At 39.4% G+C, this 16,892-nt stretch overlaps 1 protein-coding gene across 1 annotated transcript in view; it reads right to left on the reverse strand.

The window, feature by feature from the left end:
* Positions 1–982: 982 nt before the first annotated feature.
* The window catches only part of LOC134667251 (poly(A)-specific ribonuclease PARN-like), a 49,450-nt gene continuing 33,540 nt past the window's right edge, over positions 983–16,892 (reverse strand). The window contains exons 12-14 of the mRNA XM_063524583.1: positions 4,877–4,905; positions 1,645–1,787; positions 983–1,221 (exon numbers count right to left, since the gene is read on the reverse strand). Coding sequence (XP_063380653.1) covers positions 1,006–1,221; positions 1,645–1,787; positions 4,877–4,905 — 388 coding nt within the window. The 3' untranslated portion in view covers positions 983–1,005. The remainder of the gene's footprint in view (positions 1,222–1,644; positions 1,788–4,876; positions 4,906–16,892) is intronic.

Below are 16,892 nucleotides of genomic sequence, written 5' to 3' on the forward strand. Positions count from 1 at the left end.
ATATCATGAAGTGATCAATTCTAAAATGGCATTTCATGAAATAACCAAAATATGATCTGACCACGACATATGCATACTTATACCCCTACATTGTAAAAGGATGTGTTACTATGTTACTATAGGTCTACCACGGGAACGGGTGGGTCAATGTACGAAATTCTTCGTTCTTAGCGTCCTTACTTTAGCGCATAATAACTTCTTATCAACCACCTCAGCTAAACGGTAGACTTATAGGTACGTATATGTCGCAGTCAAATTGTAAGATTCGGCCTTTAACGGCGATGTCATTTTAAAAACGTGAAACGTTATGCAAATTGTGTATGGTGTTATGTAGGTGCCTACGTTAAGGGTCGCCGCATAGCTGGGGTTTCAAAGTGGCATGTGCCTCCCCAATGCAATGCCCTTGGAAATCCCAAACGTGCTGGCGACGCCGAACTTCGCTGCAGGAATGGAAAACATCGTATTGTGCTCCTGAATGTATTATTTCCTGTATATTGTGTTTCTTGTATTTCCTGTTTATTGTACTTCCCAAAGCAGGCTTAAGGATTCACACCACTCCCGTTTAATGAAGCTAGAAGATGTGCGGCCCGTCGTTAATGACAGTCATGAGATGTTTTAGACATTAATAAGTTTTTGGCAAAAATTCCATTTTTGATACAAGCTGTTATCCCTGACTGTTCAGCTTGCAAGATTTGACCCGTGCAAACATAGTGACATATTTTCATACATAAGTACATTGCAAGTTAAATAAAAGCTTGTAAAATACATTTAAAGCTTTCTCACTCAATGGACTTAAGCTTTCGCTCACATCACATACATTATCATTATAATGCTTCTAACTATATTTTCTCTCCCGTCAAATGAAAGACGACCACTTTAATCAACGAGGTAGTACCAGGTAGTATATGTATAGGTTTTTTTTGTAGAATACTGTATTTTTGTCCAATTGGTAAAGGCAGGAAAGTATAATAAATCCAAGAAATATAGACATTTAAACATTTATTCTTAATCCCAACTATCGCTCTCTTTGAACGCAGACACGCATTCCGTCTTAGCCTCTTCATCGAATCGTTCTATCACTTTCTTTTCTTGCTTCTTCGCCTTTTCGTTGTCCTTTTCTTGCTTTCCCTTCTTAGGTTCACTGGAATCCTTCTTGCCGTTGACTTCGGGCCTCTTTCGGGAGGGCTCGGGCTTCTTCGGCGGCGGCTCCGTTTCGTCAACCTGTGAAAATAACCGTATTAACTATGTATTTATATAGCTCATAGCAAAATTTTGCTTCCTAAAGGGAGTTATTGAAAAACAAGATTAGGAATTTGACTTGAGGACTTTTCTACTTCACCCTCTCATTAATAATGTTTTAAAAATGTTGCTACCAATCTGTCTCTACGGTCCTTGACCGAGACTTGACCAGAGACGGGAAGGGAGACATTGACCTCTATTTCAAAGTCTCGTGGTGTTGGGTTCTCTTGTGGATGGCTCTTTTAAGTTAATTGACAGACCTTAAGACATATATTGACTTGCGACGCACCTGGTATTACCTTTTAGCTTTTGTGACGGTGATGATGGCTCTTAAAGCTCCTGGGCAGCGAACTTTGATCTTTATATCAACGTCACAAAACACATTTTGCCGTGTATCTATCTCACCTGGAACACACCAGAGCTGGTTCTCTTCCTGTTGGGCAGTGGTGACGTCAGGCTGTTACTGCGCTGGCGCTCTTTGATTGGTTCTTTGAGGTCCTTGACGGGAGACTTTGGAGGAGCAGGAGAGACGCTTGTTGTGCTAACGGCTAGAGAAACATTACAAAAACATTATTGTTATAACTTTTCAAATTCAAAACACATTTATGGAGTTTTAACCTCCTGAGTCCCTGATGCCTTTATAAGGATTTAATCCAATACAAATGGAATTTTGAATTAAAATGGAATATAACGTCTGGTAACAAGCAAACGTCACTAACTAACACCATTGAAATTATTGGACAATAAACCGTGTTACAAGCGTAATAAAGTGCATTGTTACTTTAATTTTTTGATAGTACTTAGTGAATTTTGCTTGTCACCCGATGATAAGAAGGTTCCAAATTAAAAATTGCAATAAGGAAAACTGCAGGAGGTTAACACGCTTTTATTTAGCCACTCGAGTTTGTTTAGATATATTATTCCTAGTATCAACGTATCGATTAACGTAACGCGGTTATCCATAGCAAACTGTCGAATCCCTACTCTATAGCAAAAGTAACTTTATCTGTCTGTTGTCTCTTCACCGATGACCGATAGACATGCCATTTGGTATGGAGTTAGTTTGAGGCCAGAGGAAGGACATAGGATAGTTTTTATCGGTCATCATTATCATCCCACGCGGCGAAGACGCGGGCAGAAGCTATAGAATACAATTTTAGCGAATGTGTTCGTGATCGTCATTATTATGTGATCATAATCGATCAATCTGTTCTCAGGTCATGTTAAACCATAGTTGCCTAAATTATAACCCTGTATGTATTTATAACCTAATGAATATAGGGTGGGTTTATTGGCCGGGCGGAGCTGGCGGAGGCCGCGCTGAACCGCGAAAAATGGAAACCCCTTCTGAGAGCCCTATGTCCCTGATGAGGGATAACAATAACAATATTTTTATTCACAATAAAAGTTTAACAGGCACGTTACAATGAGCCCCGCACTAGGCATGGCCTGTATCGCGGGGGTCATGATCATCGCGAGATACCAATATAATAAACATAAGAATAGGAATTATATTAAACATAAGAATACGAATTAGGAAAGAAAGAGGAGTGTGAACTTGTGTGTTTGTAAGCTTGTAGTGAAAAGTGTGTGAATGAAATCTAAGAATGTAATGCCTGTAGAAGTTTGTTAGATTTAAGTGTGTCCGAGCGTTGTGAAAAACTGAGACTGAACTAGAGGAGGAATGAGGAAGTAAACCTATGAGCAGAGCTCGTCGGGGGTGAGCCGTTTTCAGTGTTTGCACAACTTGGACATGCCTTGTCATTCGAGGGTATATGTAATGTAATTTAATAACTAAATAAATTATTTTATTTAGGCTGCCTTTCCGCTACGATCTTTACGTCGCCATTAAATCAAATGAATTTTATAGCAAGCTTTTTTAGTAAACCTCTTCAAATAATATGTATATCCATCCATATGCTATTATTAAAGTTTATTTGTACATAAGGCATTGTCATTTTAGTTTATTTATAATTAATAAAGTGTTTTTTAAATATTTCTTTCTAAGGTGTATCTATATTAATATCGACACTTGACATATGTGACGTCAAAATGGCTCACCCCTGCCGAGCTCTGCCTATGAGTACGTGGAGTTAGGAGTCACTTGGGAAGGATTCAGAATTTCTTCTGATTCCTCGTAGTTCCAAGACTTTAGCAGGATCTCATCATCATCATAGGGTTAAACGAGATACTCTAAGCGACAAGAGGTAAGTGATCAGGCGCTAGAGCTCCCACGCCAAGAAAATCGTCTTTATAACGCAACTTTATCACCACTAAAAAGCACAATAAATGTTCTCTCTAATCATCACAATTCTACACTACTGTAAATCTTAAGTAATAGTCGTACTGTCTGGCTAACCAATGATCTGAATACGATTAAGTTTCACGAGTTTGAGGTGCGTAGTCTGAACATGGATATGACAAAGAATTAAATTCCAATATCTTGTTTTAGGAATTAACTATGACAATCTGCGGCGAGGTATTTTCGTGACGGTTTAGACTCAATTTCCTGTTGAATTCATGGAGTTGATCGTGTAACCATTTTGTAGTTTAAAGTAGATACCCAACTACCCAAAATTAATGCAATCAAATCTTGAGAAAATGACATTTTGCGAAACTATGGTTCGTTGTGTTCGTGCCCATTAAGGTGGCCACTGACGAGCCTTCCAATGGTCCAAATAGCGTGGCTGCAATTCAAAATCGGTTCCTGAATGTCAAAAACGTACAATGTTTATTAATAGGATGCCGTCCATTTGGATGAATCCATTGTAATGGCATCCATTTGGAAGGCTCGTCAGTGGCCTGCTTTAGAAAACAAACAGTTTAAAGTATTAATTTAGTGACCCATTTTGTACCTTGTCACAGTGACAATACACCCTTAACGGGATAAGTTCGCCTTTGTACACATTTATTGTATTCTCTCTGTGTTATGTACTTGTTTTGTGCAATAAAGTGTTTACTACTACTACAATAGTATGAGGTCTCCAGCGACTTTCATATTGATTGTCACTGTGACAAAGTACGAAATGGGTCATAAATTAATACTTTCGACCGTACATGGCCAAAAGATAATGGTGACAATTTTTCGATTAACATTAGATACAAGAATATGCAATTCCGAACATTGTAAGCTGGAAAAACACTTTAACATTTCTCCCAATCACGAAAAATCGAATTAGTAACACATGTCACGCGATTAGCTGCCGGATTCGTACTTTAAGATACGTCAATTAATAGATCTGAAAACGATATGGATTAGATGTGTCAGTGTCAAAAGTGACGTATTTGTTTGAAGAAACGTCACATTTGACACTGACTTTTCTAATCCATATCGTTTCTAGATCTATTAGTTGACGTATCTTAAAGTTAGAATCGGGCCATAGGTACAATGCAATAAATTGTTTAATTTTCATAGATTACACAACGTCCTGCAATGTCCGGCTATGTCCATACTATCTATTCAATATCACTGTCTAATAACAATCCACTACCTATTCAGATCCTTGTCGATAACCCTAAAATAACTGTTAATTTTAACTGCTCAAGATAATGATGGTCGTCATTTCATCTTCATAGGTAGAATTTACTAAATTATTTAAGCGTTAACTATTACCCGTAATAACTATTAAAATTGTACCTTGCCGTGGTCTGGGGGTGTCAGGAGTTCTGTAACAAAAGAATAGTTTTATATTAGGCACGTTCCAGAAAATAATTACGAGTACTTATCAAAAAAAATTAAACATTACATAAAATAAAATTTTACACATATAAAAGTGATAGAACATGCATAAAGATTAATTCAATAAAGTGCCTTTTACTAAAAAGTTCACGTAGGTAATATCGTACCGTATCGTATGTTACATTTGATCGTATATAGTCACACGTATTACCTGCTTGCATAAATAGGTATTATCTTAAATATATAGTTTTTTTACTCATATGTTTTTTTTTCGGCACTGTTACAATATTCTCAGTGGAAATACGTGACCAAGTCCGTGGTTAACAGCATCCTAATTAATTTAAATCCACGCAGTCTCGTCCAGAAAAATACCTCAGAGTCGTCCTCGCTATTTTTAAGTCTTCAAGCGGCTCGAGCACTTAAGAGGGTCGTTTATTTGAACATGAGGTGTATTTAATTGGGGACGATCTAGCTAATAGTTTTAGGCCATAGACTAAATGGCGTAGACGCACTAAAATCGTTTAGTCTAGATGGCTTGCTATGAGTGTGTCGAATTTCATTGAGCACATTTTGAATTGAATTGAAAATAGGAAACTGAATACCCGGAAATCATTTTATGTGATGAAGGGTTTGCTTTTCGTAAAAAGAAGTTTTTTTTTTCAAGGAGAAATATTAGCAAAAGCTGTATAGAACTTACATTTATCTGTATTTTGTTAAGTTTTAATTCTACGGACATGCGCGCGCGGTGCTGCGGTCACGTGCCGCGCTAATTGTCACCGGCGCGGTTACAATCAAAGAACTTATTAACGTTGAGAACCTGTTCAGATACTTGAGAAATATGAAATTAACCATAATTTTTTTTTGTGTACGTACGATCGACTGTTCGGTTCGGACCTGCTCGTTGTCGCCTCGGATCCACCTGTCGCGTCAACATGCGCGCGCGGCGCGGCTGTCACGAGCCGCGCTAATTGTCACCGGCGGTCACAATCAATGACGTAACTCACTTGAGAAATACAAAGCTTCCAATATTTTAGTGAACGTACGAACACCTACAGTTTGGACCTGCTCGTACGTAGTCCCCTCGGATCCACCTGTCGCGGCGACATGCGCGCGCGTCGCCGCGGTCACGAGCCGCGCTAATTGTCACCGCCTGCGCAACCTGCCCGTGTATTCCCGTCGTTATCGTGAGGCGAGTTTGGAAGCAAACCGATATACCGATACCGTATATTCTCTATATATAATTCGCCTCACGTCCAATAGGTTCTATCTTTTTTTCCCATGTTTTTATATACGACCTGTAGGGCTAAGATGGTCGGCTCTTTATCATTTGTCACCATGGGGTCCATATTGGCTCATATACAATTCATTATTCGAATATTTCTAATAATACCGCTTTGTAGTCATAATCATCGTTTCTCCGAAAATTGTTACTCATATATTTTTTTAATAGTTTTTTGTGCTACTACCTACATTATTCATAACGATACATAATCCGTTTTTTTTTTACTCATAATATTGTCACTGAGAATGTATCTGTGCCCATAATGTTATTTGTAAGAATTTCTCGAAGACTAAGGCGAGCATTTGCTCTCGCTACGCTCGCTCACTGTGAGGGTCACAGGATTTCGGTTCTGTGAGGTTCTTACCTTTTTTTTTTTTTTTAGGGGGGAAAATGCATTCCGCATACCACCCGGGTGCGGGGGGTAACCCTAGTGGTTATGTGGGACTCCCGTCTAGGCTAATGAGGCCCACGGTATACCCACTAAAAACCCCCCATATACCGCCTCGCCGCCCTATTGGTGGGGTTACGGGGACGCTTGCGTACTCATCCGCGACCCCACCGGCGGCAGCCGCCCACGAGCGGCTCCTTCGCAAATGCCCGAAGGCCCTTCACGCTAGGCACGCCAGATGGTTCGACGCGCCTTCCTCCTCCGCCTCCGTTCTGCACTGTAGCGGACCCCCCCGAGCCCGCCACAAGGAAGCTACGGGCGCCAGAAAGTTCTCCGGCGCCCGGCGACAGATCAGGTCTATGGTTCTGTCGCAAAACCACAATTCGGCTGCAGAGGACAGGGAGAACGGCACATCGTAACACCGACATTCCTCTTCCTCTGCAGCCCCACCAACGCCGCTACAGCGGAACGGCACCGCCAAGTTCGCAGGGGATAGGGCGAGTGGCGATCGTAATACCATCACGCCTCTTCCCCTGCGATCCCACCTCGGCCGCCGAGGATAGGGAGAACGGCTCACCGCAATACCGACACTCCTCTTCCTCGACGGTCTACCTCCAACGCGTCACAAGCGGGCTTAACAAGCCCACTTGGAGCGTCCTCCTCGGGCCAGCCCGACCGTCAAACAGGCCGGCCCTGGTTGCCTCTTCGCTTCACCGTGGGTGACCAAGCCACGATTACTAAGCCCCTCCACCACGACAAGGTGAGCAACCCGCGGGGGGGTGAGGTTCTTACCTAACCTAACCCACCATTCTGACAGCATTTCGGTTCTGTGAGGGTCGCAGTTCTAACCTAACCTAACCCACCTTTCCGGCAGCATTTCGGTTCTGTGAGGGTCGCAGTTCTAACCTAATCTAACCCACCATTCTGGCAGCATTTCGGTTCTGTGAGGGTCGCAGTTCTAACCTAACCTAACCCACCTTTCTGGCAGCATTTCGGTTCTGTGGGGGTCGCAGTTCTAACCTAACCTAACCCACCATTCTGGCAGCATTTCGGTTCTGTGAGGGTCGCAGTTCTAACCTAACCCACCTGTCTGGCAGCATTTCGGTTCTGTGGGGGTCACAGTTCTAACCTAACCTAACCCACCTTTCTGGCAGCATTTCGGTTCTGTGAGGGTCGCAGTTCTAACCTAACCTAACCCACCTGTCTGGCAGCATTTCGGTTCTGTGAGGGTTACAGTTCTAACCTAACCTAACCCACCTTTCTGGCAGCATTTCGGTTCTGTGAGGGTCGCAGTTCTAACCTAACCTAACCCACCTTTCTGGCAGCATTTCGATTCTGTGAGGGTCGCAGTTCTAACCTAACCTAACCCACCTTTCTGGGAGCATTTCGGTTCTGTGAGGGTCGCGCAGTTCTAACCTAACCCACCTTTCTGGCAGGATTTTAACCTGACTTGACCTACAGGTGCATGCTGTTATAAATAAAATCAAATATGTCAAAATCGACATGTCGAGTAATAATATATGCATAAATTTTAGTAATAGAGATATTTATGTAGAATGACATTATGAATATAATAAATTCGAAGTTCCAATGAGTATTGTTTAAAATGAAAATGTACAATGATCATTAGGATGTAAAATTATATGAGATACAATTTCGGAGTTTCAATAATCGAATTTGCAATTTTATATGAACTTTGGCGCACCCGTCACCATGCCTGTCACGTTCTAACAAATACGTAAGTGCGAAAGTGACGCATGACATGACAGGTGACAACAATTCTAAAATAATATCGCTGCTGGTTATAGTTTTTTGACAAGGTACTAATGAATTCGACTTTAATGTGATCTCATGAGCGTAACGTTATTTTCTTATGCAATAACCGCGAATATCGAAGTTCGCAAATTGCGTGCATCTTCCTCTGTCACTCTAATTAAGCTTTCATTGGAGTAAAAGAGAAAGATCCCCCTTGATTGTCCGAGTTGTCGACTCGCGCTGGCTGGGTAAGCGATAAGAATACCTTGCCCAAGTGGCCATCCTGCCCACGAAGCTCACGAAGCAAATCAGTTCGCTATGGCCGTAACCCATTAATTTGCACTGAATACGACGACATAAAGTGTGCGAGAGCGTTTGACAGCCAGTGTCAGTTATAATCAGGGCTCTACGAGAAAATATTAAATTAATCTCGCACCTTTGAATTTTATTGTTGAAATGCGAGACTATACAGGGTGATTCATGAGACGTGAGCAGGACTAATCCTACACACTCAGTAACTGATAATTGATCGATCACCGTAGTATTTAGGTGAAACAACCACACTTTTTCCTATTTTTTAACTTTTTGGTGAGGGAAAATTTAATTATCTACAATCTTGGTCATCCTACAAAACCTAATTAATAAACATAAAAACCTCTTTTACCGTAATGACAGCATTTTGAATACGAAGAAAATGAACTGTCAAACTTGGTGAGATACGAGTTTTCAAAAGTAACCAGACCGTGATGACAGTGATGACATTCAATTTGACACAGAATATCGGTAGTTTGGTATTCTAGTTTTAGGGTGACCAATGACCATGCATGTCGTAAATAAATTAATAACTTTTTTTTCAACACGACTACAAAATTAACGTTAAACTCACTAATACTGACAAGAAACAGTTGCTTATAATTTACGAAATGCGCAGTGTTAGTCCTGCTCACGTCTCCTGAATCACCCTGTATAATATAGCGCCCACCTGGCCAACCTGGCTGGCTGGCTTGCCAATTGACGTTTACGTTGAATACTATAAGAATTTGGAGCCACGAAAGTTTACAAAGATATTTGCTCTGAGGCATACCCAACGTGACAAGAAGCTGAGCGAGGACGTTTTGGCACAAATATTTATGAACTAAATTAATTTTAGTTTTGTTATTTATTATTTGTGCTAATAAACATTTCGTATACTTATTCTTATTCTTAATCAATCAGGTGGCAATCGTTTATCGAAAATCCATTCGAAAACTTCAAATGTATCGAGATGGCAGATGTGAATTAATTTCCATAGATTAATAAGGGTTACATATCAGAATACCGAAAATCGATTTACCTAATGTTGAATCACCTATGCTCGTTTCACCTATTTTTTTAAATACCTAATGATCAATTAACCTAAGCTCATAACACCTAATGAACGAATTACCTATTGCACGTTCCACCTACAATTGGTTTACCTAAGCTCAGAATACCTATGCTCGATTCACCTAAAGTTGAAACACCTAATACTCGAAATACCTAAAGCTAATATACCTAATACACGAAACACCTAATGTTGATATACCTAATGCACGAAATACCTAAACTCGGTATACCTAATGATCGAATTACCTAAAGTTAACATACCTACTGAACGATTTACCTAAAGTCGATATACCTAATGATCGAATTACCTAAAGTTAACATACCTAATGAACGAAATACCTAAATTCGATACACCTAATGCACGAAATACCTGAAGTCGATGCACTTAATGAACGAAATATGTACCTAAAATAAAAAATATAATTATTGTTTAGTAGAATATTACTAGGACATGCAACATTTAGTATACATTTTTTAGCCAAATCATTTAATTGGCTAACTATTTTTTATTATAATATAAGGTCTAGTCATTTGCCAGAGTCGAGATAAGTGCGACGACGAGTAAAGCGAGGAAGAGCGTGTTAGGTTAACTGCGACCAAACAGTGCCAAAACCGAGTTTTATTTCATCGTCATTCATGATGTTAACTTACAAAAATTAAGTTTTTGATAAGATAGGATACGATTACTAATTTTGTATCACACTTACAAAAACATTCTACTACCTAAAAAGTAGCGTTTCAAAAAGTGTATTTTTAAGTTGCTATCCGAACAAACAGTTTCTACTGTAAGACTGGGAATTCATACGAATTATTGGGTGGAATTGCCACTTGATAATTCAGCAAAATGATATGAATTTAGTTCTAGGTATATAGACCTTAGGTATTCCGTGCATTAGGCATATCGACATTAGGTAATTCGTGCAGGAAGTATATCAACTTTAGGTATTTCGTGCGATAGATTTAACAGTTTTAGGTATTTCGTTCATTAGGTAAATCAAGTTTAGGTACATCGTTCATTAGGTATATCAGCTTTAGGTGTATCGTCCATTAGGTATATCAGCTATAGGTGATTCGTGCATTAGGTGTAATAGCTTTAGGTGAAATGTGCAATAGGTAAAACGTGCATTAGGTACATCGTGCATTAGGTGTTTCGTCCATTAGGTTATTTGAGCTTAGGTATTATAAACTTAGGTCAGTCAATGTTTAGGTAAAATGTTCGATAGGTAATTTAAAAATAGGTGAATCAAGCATAGGTGATTCAACATTAGGTAAATCAGTTTTCGGTATTCTGATATGTAACCATTGATAAGAATAATAAGTTTCAATTGGCGCCTTCTATAAACAATTTTCTTTTGATTAAGGACCTGTACACGCCTATAACGGCTCTATAAAATAGTGAAGTAAACCTTTACATCAATTGTTAATAGTAAATAGTAATTGTTGTTGTTAATAGTAATTGTTAGTAGTTGTTAATAGTAAAGTTAAGTACTTCATACATATGTTTATATGTATATTAGTTGTAGAGCAAAAAGTATTGCAGAACGCTTTTATACGACAGGCTGTCACGTTTGAAACCTTAATGCGACGTTTTAGCGAAATTACAGGACTAAAATGTTCCTTGGGTTACAAGTTGGGTTAGGGTACACGTAGATTTTACACACCTGCCAGTGCTTTTAATTATTAAACAATTTTTGGTTCAATTACAGTAAATTATCGTCCGCCCAATTTGTGGGTATTTCTGTTTCAAATTTAGATTATTCTCTTTAAATAGCTGGTGTTTTAATCCTTTTTGTCCTCATGTTTCTATGAAGTCGTATATATACGAAGTCAACTATACACACAGACAGAACATCCCCAAGACTGAGCATAGTTGCGCTACCCCCTCTGCCACGCATACGGTAATTTGACTCCATGTTCGAGTCGAAAGTGTCTTTGTGTGACGTCCGTGTCTTTGAACGGACCAATCACGGCACAGGACTTCGCTCACCTCATCCCGCGCACCCCCGCATTTTTGGCATCATCGGTTGCATGAAATAATTGCTCTAAACTCGGTCTAGAGGATTCCTAGTCTATTCCTAGTCCTAGTCGGATACATAAAACGCTAATTGGCTATTTCAGCACGTGACAATACCGTTAAAGCCTAGATCTAGACTGTAGAAGATAAAACCGCGCTGTGATTTATATCTTAACTAAATACTAACACTTACTTTGGTCCATAGACTGACGGCATGAATAATTGTGAGCATATTTCACTCAATGCCATTCCCCTAATTATGACATTACACGAAGTCGTATCGTATTAGTCTTGCGTTGAACTGTGTTCTTAATTATCAAGCTTGCTTTGTTGCTCAATTTTGCAATAACTGCATGTATTATTGGAAAATCTCTTTTTTATATTACTGAATTTAATCTTACAACCTACTCATACGTATAAGGATCATGCTAAAAAGATCAAACACACAGTGAGCACTCTATAAGCTTACTATTTCCCTATACTTAGTTTTAATTATTTAGAAAATGCCAATAGAAAAATCAAAGCATTATATACATGGTGTGTCTGACCATGGGGCTTTAAATCCAGGGCATGATTTTACTCGCTAAACTGAGCTCGGGGAAATTTTTTTGGCTTTTCCATAGAAAACGTCGACATTTGATCAGCCAAAATAAATGAAAAAGTAAATGTTTTTTTTTGAAATTTCGGGGTTGGTGCCATAATAAAAGTAGCTCAGTTTAGCGAGTAGAATCGAGCCCTGGATTTAAAGACCCATGGTCAGACACACCATGTATACATTTAGCTTTAGAACCTGGGACCATGGAATCCCAAATGCTCACCCAACACGCGATTGGATAGGCTTAGGCATACCAGATAAAAGCTCCTTGTATGTCCGACACAGTTGTTAAGAACCTCTAGATCAATTTACCCTGGGTAGACCCACATAACATGACACCCATGGTAATAGCGTAACATCTCACTTATACGATTTATACTTATAAATACGTAAACATGACGGCCGCGACGGCAATATATCATAATCTTGAATGATACGTCCCGGCCATATTCGGCGTATGTCACTCTTAGACATATACACTTGTGTAAAGACGTGGGAATCGTCTGATCAATATTTCATACATAATTCAGATTTACAGTCAGCATCAATAGTCAGGATGAGACTACGCGTCAAAATATCTACTATTATCTAATAGCTTTATTCAAAGAGATAAATACGTATCCAGCATCACAAAAACTAGTTTGATGTATTCAAAAGGTACTTAAATACAAAATACAGTACGTAGCGGCCCCCTTTTTTTAAATACCTATGGTTAAATTTAAATATCCACGATTATTAGCAGTGGCGCTAGTGTGCACGTTGATGGGCTCTTAAAATAAAAATCAGTTGACCCTAGGAAGTTATTTATCTCCTTATATTTTGATTTATATCAAATAATTTACATATTAACTCACATTATAGACGGGTCTAACGCGAATTATATTCAATTACCTTGATTTACCGACGTTTCGACACAGGTATGTATTCAAAACGCGAAAGTTTAAAATATTAAATCAAATAATTTGCTTATGCGTCGTCTTGTGGAGGCTCTTATTAGTTGTATCCTGTTTACCGACTAAGTACCTACTTGGTAAGTACCTACAAAGCCCCGACGTTAAAAACAGAAATAAAAGTCATCAGAAATCGAACTGACACCAAGAGATGTCACAAGTTTAGACGAAAAAAAAACGCCTGCCTGTCGCGACACACGGCATCAATGACTGGCTTTCCGTATCCATGAGATTAGATACTACAGTCAGGTCGCGCAAACTTGGCAGCAGCAGAGCAAAAGGGTCAACCTAAGAATACAAAAGGAAAAAACCAAGTAGCATTTATGAGTAATTGAGTTCGAGTATACTCCTCCAGTCTAATGTCGAGACCGTTACGCAGGCAGGACGTATTTAATTTATATTTTCTCTTAAGACCTATTGCACCAAACTGTCTTCAATGTGATCGGGATTTTAAGATTGTTTGTATGGAATATTGAAACTCCTGTAAATTGACGGTAGTTGTCGCCGATTAGTCAATCAATCAGAATGCTTAATGCCTCCACAGATAAGTACATTTGCATTAACTTTCAACTTGAATATAAACTTTCGAAAATGTGCTCTTTTAAGATGTTTTAATACTATTGTGTCTGTCATTTCCTAAGAGTGACATTCCATTTCCAACTGCAGCTGCAATACTGTTCATTTTACTATGGAAATTGACAATGACAGCGACGCGTTTCCATAGTAAAATGAACAGTATTGCAGCTGCAGTTGGAAATGGAATGTGACTCTAATACTCTTCGTACCATCGCCCACACTGTTAACTGATAGTACAGTCGACGTCAAAGATATGTTTACACTTTTTGCCTTATCACCAAGGAATAAGGTGCAAAAGTGTAAACATATTTTTGACGTCGACTGTACCTACGTAAACCTTATTACAAAAGGCACATATCCACCGATGGACAGATAAGATTGTTGCTGTTTGTACGATGTATTCGAGATTTTTTTTTCACATTTGCTCTTTTCACCGACCTAACTATACTTATCATATGAAATAAATGTAGTATTATGTTATTACAGTAACAGACGCGTCGCAAATCAAACTCATGCCGTATATGGTGTTCGGCGCGCCTGGCGCTACCGTCCGATGATTGACTTGTATCCTAGGTTTTGTATGGCCACTAATAAGACTCGTTATTGGGATGTGTTGAAGCACGCGCGTTTGGAAATAACGAGAATTTAGGGTTAAAGGAGTAATTAACAGAAGTGTTAAGTTATTTGAAGGGTACACGGAAAAAACAGACTAGTCATATTTATCGGAAAAAGAGGTTTTCATCTCAAAAAGTAGAGCATTTAATGAACTATTACTTATATGTTTTGTTACCACCGTATAATATATTTAACACAACTTTTTTTTAACCTTAGCCTCCTCACTAAGCTCGCCGTTTACAAAGCAATAATTTTACCTTTGTTGCTTTATGCTTCGGAGACCTGGTGCCTGTACAAGGGAGACGTCAAACGTCTAGACTCTTTTCATCTAAAGTGTCTCCGGGCAATTCTTCGGCTGAGATGGCAGGATCGTGTTCCAAACTCAGAGGTTCTGCGTCGCACTGGCATGACGGGTATGGAATGCCTACTCATGAAAGGTCAACTGCGTTGGTGTGGACACCTTGTACGCATGCCACCATCAAGATTGCCTAAAGTTGTGTTTTACTCCGAACTAGCTTCGGGTAAACGCAAGGCCGGTGGACAATATCTACGGTACAAGGACGTCCTGAAACGCCATCTGTCGGCCACCGGCATATCGTGTGAATCGTGGGAGGAGCTTGCAACTCGGAGATCGGACTGGCGAACTGCGGTCAACACTGGTCTCAACGATTTCGAAAGTGCACGCCTCGAAGATCTTGACGCTAAACGCCAGCTTCGAAAATCTCGGCCCAAGCCCACCTACACATACACTTACGACTCTAATGGCGAGCTTTACTGCATGTCTTGCGGTCGGAAGTTTAAAACAAAACTCGGTTTCGCAAGTCACGTTCGAGCCCATGCACGTCAGGCTTTACTGAATACCTGATACTGATTTGTCCGGGTGTCGCCGTCGACGGATACGTCTGGGAGGACATCATTCATCATATGTTTTGTTACCACCGTATAATATATTTAACACAACTTTTTTTTACTTTAAAAAGCCTATAAGGTGTATTCGGGTAATACCGATTGTCGGATAATTCCGAAATTCAGATGAAAATAACCCTAAATTCCATCATAATAAAAGTCTCATTTCGGAATTATCCGACAGTTTTTGACATTCGGAATTACCCGAGTAAACCTTAAATTGACATACATTTTGACATTATTCCAAACTTTTAAAACGCGATTACTCAACATGTTACTAAAGTGACTGGACAATGTTCTTTTGCAGTGATCGGTTATACGTCGCGGGTCGCGGAATCTAGTTTCCTACTAGAAATGTTTGTATGAATAACTGTATGGATTGCATGGTAAACCCGCAATATCGTATGAATTGTTAAAAAACGGTGTTGAAAAACAATTTACTCCTTAACTTATCAACAATATGCCGCAGTAAATTTTTTGTCAAAGTATTTTTGGGCCACCCTGTATTTGTTGTCTACTACTTGTACCTACGAGGTATTCACTCACCCCAGTAGGCCACTGCTAATGAGAGCATGATAGCCCGAAGCGTCTACTGGTCTCTAAAGTCTAAACACTAACTGCAGGTTATCGCCACACAATGACTGTTAATCTTCTCAACACTGAACTTTAACACTTGAACCGACACAACGTCGTAACTTTAGACTTGTGTTATAGGATAATACGACTTATTCGAATTAAGACAGCAGTTCCACTGAGCTTAGGATATGTATCGTTCAATTCTGTACCTTATGGTTCAGGTATAAGGTATACATATAATTCGATGGGTTTTCGAATGAACATATGTACATGACTTTGCCGTCATGCCATGCTTAATTTTTACAGACGAGTCTTATGTATTTATATCAGTTTAACTCTAGAGGTTGTAAGCGAAAAGCAAAAGCCAATTTGTCGTAAATTGACAATTAATAGGGGTAATCTTTAGCCAGGTTCAGTAAATAAAGGAGTAAATACACACGCTACAAAAATCATTGGAGTACCTACCTACCCAAAACCATCAGTTCGATCAAAAAAATACTGTTAACCGGTTCACTATTTCTATACATCTTTCATCTAAAAGCGACCACAATACATCAAGATATTCAATATCTACCAAAGCATTTCCACTATCAAAGAACCCTATGTATGTACTTAAATTATGACTTTAATGTTCTACGTACACAGTTCTAAATCGATTGTCAATCGATTTACACGGCTCGTATAGAAGTTAGAATAATTACGTCGGCGCACTTTTGTTTTCTGATGAGCAGTAGATCATGCTAACAATATTCCCTAACAGCAATGCTAATATTGCGCACACGCCGCCGCCATCTTGGATGGCCATCCGCGCCAAAATGGCGGCAGTTAGCGTCAGCGTCACAGCGCGAGACATACGCTGAATAAATGGTTGTTAGTCTAGTCAACGTGTTAGATCACACGGTACCTATACCTACGTGGTGTTAAGTCGTTTAATTCACTGGAGAAGGAGGAG

The sequence above is a fragment of the Cydia fagiglandana genome, chromosome 9 (genome assembly GCF_963556715.1).
Source record: "Cydia fagiglandana chromosome 9, ilCydFagi1.1, whole genome shotgun sequence".
NCBI lineage: Eukaryota > Metazoa > Arthropoda > Insecta > Lepidoptera > Tortricidae > Cydia > Cydia fagiglandana.